This window comes from Pezoporus occidentalis, unplaced genomic scaffold (assembly GCF_034315485.1).
Source record: "Pezoporus occidentalis ecotype Australia unplaced genomic scaffold, CSIRO_AGI_Poc_V1 ctg1, whole genome shotgun sequence".
NCBI classification, from domain to species: domain Eukaryota; kingdom Metazoa; phylum Chordata; class Aves; order Psittaciformes; family Psittacidae; genus Pezoporus; species Pezoporus occidentalis.
The window spans coordinates 10,619,009-10,626,766 of record NW_026912778.1 but is presented as its reverse complement, the minus strand read 5'-3'; the positions used below and the strand labels follow the sequence as shown (position 1 = coordinate 10,626,766).

At 45.6% G+C, this 7,758-nt stretch overlaps 1 protein-coding gene across 1 annotated transcript; it reads right to left on the bottom strand.

The window, feature by feature from the left end:
* Positions 1-2,483: 2,483 nt before the first annotated feature.
* Positions 2,484-7,679, bottom strand: ING2 (inhibitor of growth family member 2). The gene is made up of 2 exons (XM_062627440.1): positions 7,099-7,679; positions 2,484-3,790 (listed from the first exon to the last, which is right to left on the bottom strand). Exons 1-2 carry the CDS (start codon positions 7,586-7,588, stop codon positions 3,120-3,122), a joined length of 1,161 nt encoding a protein of 386 aa, XP_062483424.1. The 5' UTR covers positions 7,589-7,679; the 3' UTR covers positions 2,484-3,119.
* Between the last annotated feature and the right edge of the window lie 79 nt (positions 7,680-7,758).

Below are 7,758 nucleotides of genomic sequence, written 5' to 3'. Positions count from 1 at the left end.
GATGCAGCATTAATTTGTACAAAAAGCAGTTTACTCTGTAGCTACATATACTATTGTCAACTTCAGAAGTGTATGTTGCCCAGATTTTTCTTTTTGCAAGAAGCTAGACCTCATGACAGTTAATACATATCTCAAAGATAAACTGGCTTAAGTGTTTACTTTTCATTTTCACTTCACTAGTGAGGTTCACCCTTTCAGAAAAGGAACTGAACATTAAGAAGCAACATAAGTGTTCTCTACTTACCTTTCAAATTTCATACTAGCATCTTAAGTGCTTCTTCAGCAATTACCATTGACCTTTCATGAGAACAGATGAAAAACCACAAAATCTGGGCTTAGTTAAAAAAGGTGATGAAATGCTAAATGCCAGATAACATCACGTCTTTTCTCATGTAAATTTTTAACAACAAAATAGCCAGAGTACTTAAAAGAGATTATTTTAGATACACCCATGCATACTTGAGGCACATTGCTATCTGCTTATGAACTATTTCTGCTTTTGAGCAATGTCATGCATTAGGCAAGTGCTGTTTCCCCAGCAATATCTTCACTGGGAAGCTCGAGAATTCGTATTCTCTACTAGAAAAGACATTAGCATAAAAGAAGCATCCCTGCATTAGAAAGATTTATCTGGACCACTTTCAGAATCTAAAATTTTTTTTCTGTAACAGCACAACGTACACTTCCTACTTTAGCAATTATTCCAGATGAACAATTATATAAGTCTCCCAGCTTTCTCCTCTGCCTTGGAAGAAAGTACTCATGATTTAGCCAGTAGAAGTTCAAGCAAAACGTTTCAAGATAAATTAGTATAATGTTAATAGTTACTATTCCACTTATATTTTGTTCCGCAACTTCAGCATTTACTTAAGTAATGCTTGTATTTTAACACTAGGGAGAATCACCATTTTGGGTAGGCATTGGGTGTCGATAAAACCCCCAGCCCAAGGCTTCCACCCAGTCTTCCCAAGAAGGAAATTTCAGAATCATTAAGCCATAACTAAAAGAAAAATGAGTAAAATGTGGAGAGGACAACTTACAACACTTGTCTCCAGCAGCTGGCCTGATGATTCTGCATCAGTAGCCGTGATCCAGACCCCTCCAGAAGCCTATCTTTGCTACCTCAGATTAGCCTCTAGGCCTGGAAAGCAAGATAAGGCCTTGAGATAAGCTTTACCTTCTTTCCTACCCTGCTGGTGGTTGCATCTCGTACATTAGTTTACCATGGTATATAGGTCTCCCCAGTGGAACAAGCACACTTCATAAACCTATAATTTCAGAGCAAAAATTCAAAACACTGACTTAACGCTCCCCTGCCATATGTTAACTAGTGTTACTTGCAAATGCTAAATCCTGTTAAGGAATCAGATCACAACTGTGGAAACAGGCTCTGTATTTTACATAGCTTGTAATATTTAGAGTCCTGCACATTGATTCATACCATCTGGCCCAACAGCACAGAGGCTTGCTTTATGCCAAACACAGCTCATCCAGTCCTCCAGCCCCGGCTATCGCAGCCCTCTAGCGGAGTTGCAGGAGGGAGTTTTGGTGACCTTCACCCATCATGGCTTGCTTTTGCTCATCTGCTTTCTTGGCTGCTCTCAACTCAACCACTTTTCAACCAGGCTTGGCTAGAGATGATGTTGCTTCTTTGTTGTGCCATCAAGGTTGGTTTTAGCAGCAAAGAGCAGAGATCTATGAGGACTTCTCAGCACTTGCAGCCCCCTCTAGCTAACCCTTGCACCCAGCCCTGCAGAGCTATTCTCTCTGCCTTGCCAAACCCACAAGAAGCCTTGAGAACACTGCTTAGCAGGAACCCTAGGTGCAGGCTTTGGTACACCCTTCACTTCTCTATTATCATCTTCCATTGCAAAGAAGCAGGAACAGCTATTTTCATCATTTTTCCCCTTCCTCTAAGATGTGGGGGTGAGGAAGTTCACTTTTAACTACCACTCAAGTAGCATTCGGACACTACTAGCACACTTCAGGACAAGACTCTTACATAGGCTGTAAGAAGCCTGCTGGGATTTGTTCTGCTGGCTCTGTGCCGGTCATGCCTATGGTTTTTATTATCTATCAAAACTTTTGACAGCTTTTGACTTCAGGCTTTTTTTTTAGATACTTGTGCAACTTTAAGAACTGTGGTGCTGCACCTAAAGCCACACACATACGTGAATACCACTTCAGGAAAAGCAAAATTTACATCCCAGGGAACACAAGTCATGTCTCAGCTCTCAGAGATTATGATGAAGATTTCATAATCTTTGTGATTTCTGCTCCCCGAGATGTCAATACCCCCTTCCTTTCAAGGCTTATATAGGCATTGACAAAACAATCAGGGAAATAGTTTTGGCATTAGAGAGACCATCTTAATAACTATGATATCAGGATGCTAGACAGGACTCAAAACAAAACCTACCAAGAATTTCCAAAACTACATATACACCATAATTCTATCATATCCAAAAATTGACTCCCAAGTGTAAAGTCACAAAGACAAGAGTTTAATAATGACAAAAAAAAAAAAAAGGGCAAAGAAAGAAAAAAATAATTAAAAAAAAGCTTAAGTTAGTGGTACTTTCTTCCTTGAAATAACATACTGGTTATATGAAAGTCACTGAAGAGGTCTGCTTGTAGCTTGGAAGACTTTTACAATTACAGCTGAATTCCAAAAACCTAATTCCAAATGTGTGATGTTAACACAAAAAACTAATAACTTAAGACACGGGGTAAAGAACAAATTCAGTTGTTAAGGTTCTAGCAGTTAAGTGAAGCCTTTCAATGCCTTTCCGTAACATGAAAAGTTCTTCAATATTTTTCCCACCCCCATTATTTCAAGAATCACAAGGTTCTTTTAAAGACTAATGGGGTTAAATTGAAACCAAGTGCCATATGCTTGCAATGTCTTCTGTGAAAGTCTGAAGCCACCCTGTTTCAATTATTTGGTTATTCAGTGCAGAAAGTTAAGATCACAGAAAGTATAACAGCTTTTAATACTCCATTAATATTATAGATTAAAAATTATTGCATAGTCTTATGCATTTCCTAAAACAGCGTTCTCTGGAAATTAAACATTTTACTATAAAAGGAGCAACTCTTTAAAATATGAATTGCTTTCACTACCTCGATCTTCTATCCTTTTTTGATTTGTCAGTACATTTGTCCATTGTTTTCTCATTGTCTCCTCTGCACTTGGGGCAATACCATTTGCCCTTTGGCTTGTAGGTGAGTCCAACACACGAGAAGTGGAACCACTCGATAGGACACTGTTCATTATCACATCCTATCATTTCACCATAAGACACTTGGTTGCATAAGCAATAAGTTGGTTCATTGGGATCAATTGCAAATTCTACGGGTGAAACCTCTCTCTCTTGTTTGGCTTTGGAGCGTTTTTTCTTCTTGGAAGATTTAGATCTTTTTTCTTTAGGGGGCTGATCATCACAGTCATCTATGCCATTTGCTATATGGCACAGATCACGGCTTTCGCTGGTTCGCTGGCGACGAGGTCTACGTGAAGATCTCTCTGGCTGGCAGGACTCCATCTTTGCCTTTTCTACAGGCTTTTCATTCTCAGACAGATCTTGGAAACACTGAGAGTGTGTTTCCATTTGCCGAGCTCTATTCTCTACCAGTTCTAGCATCTGAGTAACTATCTGAATTTTTTCATCTCCAAGTTCTTGGCTGTTGATTAATGCACGCTGGAGATGCTGCTGCAAGCGTTTCTTCTGAACAGGATCGTTTTCTGACTTGTATTTTTCATAGACATCATCTATTTCTTTTAGTGCTTCTGCAAAATAAAAATAATAGAAATAATTATACAAGGTGGAACATGCTCAAGAAAACACAAATTTGTACTGCTTCTCATTAGAAATAAAGTTTTAATTATAGTATACTCTAGTGGGCTAGATCAGGTATTTTGTTGCTGCGCATGGTCATCCAATCAGTGCTTAGAATCACAATCTGCTGCAAAAAGAAATTCTCAAGTTCTGAGAAGAAAGCAAGCTTATTTTAGCCACAGGAAAAAGAAAGGATAACCCAAGAAAGGGGACTATAGCTGCCAGAGTGTGGATAGTCCAGATCTTGCCTCCATCTGAAAAAGCAGGAATTTCTGTTGAGAGCCCTTACCATAGTAGTTCCAAAACCCTGGCTCACAAAGCAAAGCAATAGCTTACTACATCACAGGATGAAACCTAGAATTCATATAATCATTTGATATCATAATATATAACACTCCAGAATTAGGATATCCAGGTCCCCTACTTTCCTCTTCTTATTCATCCAAGGGTTTAGCATTACACTTTCAATTAAGCATAGTTATAAAATGAGTATGACAACTGAAGTTACATAATAGCAAATTTACAATCAGGGTTTAAATCAACTTAAACCACTCAAAACACTTTTCTTATTACCAAGCCAAATTATAGCAAGCTGCATTTTAAATCAAGGCTGAACTCTTCAGACTAGGTGACCTACTGTTTAGTGCATCACAGGATATTGTCAAGCAACTAGAAGTGAATGGCTCACAGCTTGACTTCTAAGCTATTCTTGTAAGTCACGCAAAATAACTGGATGAGTTGCTGTGAATCTTTAGTAAAATTCAGTTCTTGGGAAATTGCTAATGTGGAAGGAAACAGATCAGTAGAACTGACGGTGAAACCTGATGCACAGTGTTAGATACAGTACTGGCTCCTTCAGAAACTACCTAAGGCTTTTATTTGAGCAGGCAAAGGAATTTTTAAACGATACTAAACGATCTACTTCTAAAGCAAGGAGATATGCAGTACAATCTCTCTTTTCCTAAAGACCCACATTTCACAAACTGGCTTTCATTTTTGAAGAATTTGTCTATGTTGTACAGTTGTGAAATGATTCAGGCTTGTGCTAAATGGAAGCCACAGATACCATCCCCACATTGTTCACAGCGATTTTTTTTCCCTGCTGACACCTTGAAACAGTAGCTTAAGTGTGAACAGCCACTTTCTACTATAAATGCTTAAAATGTATGACAATAGGAGCCAACAGCATTTTGTTCTGTTACAGATTTTTATGAGGGTAAGACAAAAATAACTCCTCTGCCTGTCCAGTAACTCAGCCCGTTTTTTCTCAATATTAACATTCAAGCTACCACTAAAACCACTAGCTTTGTCTCCCTGCACCTTCAGTTGCATCATTTGCCTGTTGGCCTGATGGTGCGAGTGCAGGAGAACCTTACTATCTGCTCCTGAATAGTGCAGGGTAAGGTATTGTGCATGCTGTTGAGCTAGAAAGGCATAACCAGAGCATACAGTATTCAGCAGCCAAATTATCTCCCACCCAGCCTTTTTTTTTTTTGAGGGAGAAAAAGAAAAATCAAAAGCCAAAACGTGTAGGTGTAGTTACAGAGATTTTCCATATTGGGAATGCTCTGCCCAGAAGAGCTCACAAGCAGTAACAGCTTTTTCACACTGTGACACAGAACAACAGTCACCCTGCATTGATTATTCTGTGAAGATAATGCTGCACACACTTTAAAATGGATCAACATCCGTTAAAAGAGGAAAGAACTTTTGGACCGACAGAAATGCGAGTTCACCAAACTCCTTGCTTGTCCTCAACATCAGAGAAGGCATCCATAAGCCCAGCTAAACAGCTCTGAAGCCCCAGTTAAAAAAAAAAAACAAAACAACAAAACACCAGACCCCCAAACACAAACACAAGAAAACCCCAACCCAAACCAAGGCCAAGTGTTCATTACAGACAATCTGATTAAGTTTGGTGGAGCTAATAAAAGCTAAAAGGATTTGTTTTCCAAATACAGAAATCATTCCATCCCTCATGCGTGAACTATCACCACCTTTTAAACTGGCACAAATTCTACCACACTACTTTTACTTATTTTAGGTTTGGGCCTGAGATATTTTTATCCAGTGTTTAGGGGTTGGGGGGGTGGGGGTGTTGCTATTTTTTGAAACAGTTGTAAGCTTTGACAGAACTAGGAACAAGCTTCTGCTTTGGCTCAGTATCATATCAGAATACATAATGGCACTATAGGCTGAGTGTAAGAATTAATTCGTTCAAGTGCTGGCTAGCCACCAAAGCTCAGTTAGGGAACCTGCTAGGCAGTCCAACCCTCACTAAAAATTCAAAACTGCAGACAGGTCTGTGCCCTTCAGACTTTAAAAACACAAACTTACAAAAGCCTGTTCTTATGTATCTTCCTGGGTACTTAGAACGATAAATGAAAGAATCCGTTTACAATAGCTGTCGTCTGAGGTGACCCATTCAATGTCTGAAAGGCCTTAACGGTCCCCTCTTCCCAAGCCGAGGACAGCCTCCCAGGCAGCACAGGAGATGTGGCTCTGGCTTCTGCTCCACAGGACCGAATTCCCCCGACTCGTGCCCTGGGTCCACCCCGATGGCCCCGCTGCACAGCTGAAGCAGCAATGCTCCTCGGCAACGGATCCCAAATCACGGTTGGCCGGGAAATAGAAGGCCCCGCAGCTGCACCGCCCAAGAACGGGAGATGAAACGGATTTAACCGACAGTGATCCGGGCATGCCGGAAGCAGCCATGCCGCTGGCTGAAGTTCAGGGTAACTTCCAGCTCCTCAGCCCCGCCGGGTGCTCGCCCTCATTGCCCCAGGTCAGCGCCCGGCGGGCCAGGCCGGAGAGCCGCAATTCACCGCTCCTCCGGACCTCAGGGAGCTAAAACCGATTCCCGCGCCCCGCCTCCAGCAGCACCACCACCGCGTCAACCGGCGGGGGGTGCGGGACGGATCCCCACTTACAACCGGGCCTACCGCCAAAGCGGCGAGGTACCGCCGGTTCACACCGCCCCTGGGGCGGGGCCGCCGCCGCAGGACGTCCTCCTCGGGGAGGGCCGGACCGCCGCTCTCCGCGTTCACTGGGGCGGGCAGCGGCCCGGCCCGGCAGCGGGCTCAGCCCGGCGCAGGCCCCGGCAGGGGGCCCAGCGCGGCGCCCACCCCCCATCCACCGGGCCCGCCCCGGCTCCGGCTCCTCCACAACGGGCGCATGTGCGGCGCCTGCCCCGCTTCCTCCTCTTCCCCCCCCCCCCCGCTGCCCTATGGCAGAGGCCGTGTCCCACGGCGGCGCCTACCTTGGCACTGCGTGTCCATCTCCCGCAGTAGCGAAGCGTTGCGCTGGATGTCCAACGGCAGCGACTCAACGCACTCAAGGTAGTCCTGCACATAGAGCGAGAGCAGCCGGGCCCGCTCTCCGCCCGGCACCGCCGGCCCCGCCACCAGCTGCGGCCCCGCCAGCATCATCCCCCCGCGCCAGCAGCACATCCGCCGCCGCCGCCGCCGCCGCGCCGCCCGCACCGGGCGCGGGGTCCCCGCAGCGACCCCGCTCCGCTCCCTCCTGCTGCCGCCGCCCCTGTAGCCCGCAGGGGACCGAACAGCGCCGAGGCGCCACGGGGGAGAAGGCGGTGAGGGGCGAGGGGCAAGCGCCTCGCTAGGCCGGGCCTGGCCGGAGCCGGTCACGCCACCGCTGCCGCACGGGCTCCCGCTCCCCTTCCCGCCGCGGTGCCGCCGCCGATGCAAAACCCCACTCGGAGCCCCCGCCCCTGGCCTCCGGGCTGCGCGCATGCGCGAGGCCCTGCCCTTATAAGGCGAGGCTGGCGGCCCTGCGAGGGGTTCGCATTCTCCCGCCTTCCCCTCTCGCCGGCTCCTACTGGCGCAGCGCGCGACAAGGGGCGGTGGCCGTCCCGGGGACGGGGCCGCCCTTAAAGGCGCAGGCCCGCGTTGCTTCCGCACCC

What these genes read in the sequence shown, in the direction of transcription:
- ING2 (XM_062627440.1), bottom strand. Translation starts at nt 7,588, where the DNA reads ATGCGCGCAGCCCGGAGGCCAGGGGCGGGGGCTCCGAGTGGGGTTTTG. An exon ending in GATGGACACGCAGTGCCAAG is followed by an intron (nt 3,791 to 7,098) that starts GTAGGCGCCGCC and finishes TTTATTTTGCAG; the next exon opens with AAGCACTAAAAGAAATAGAT.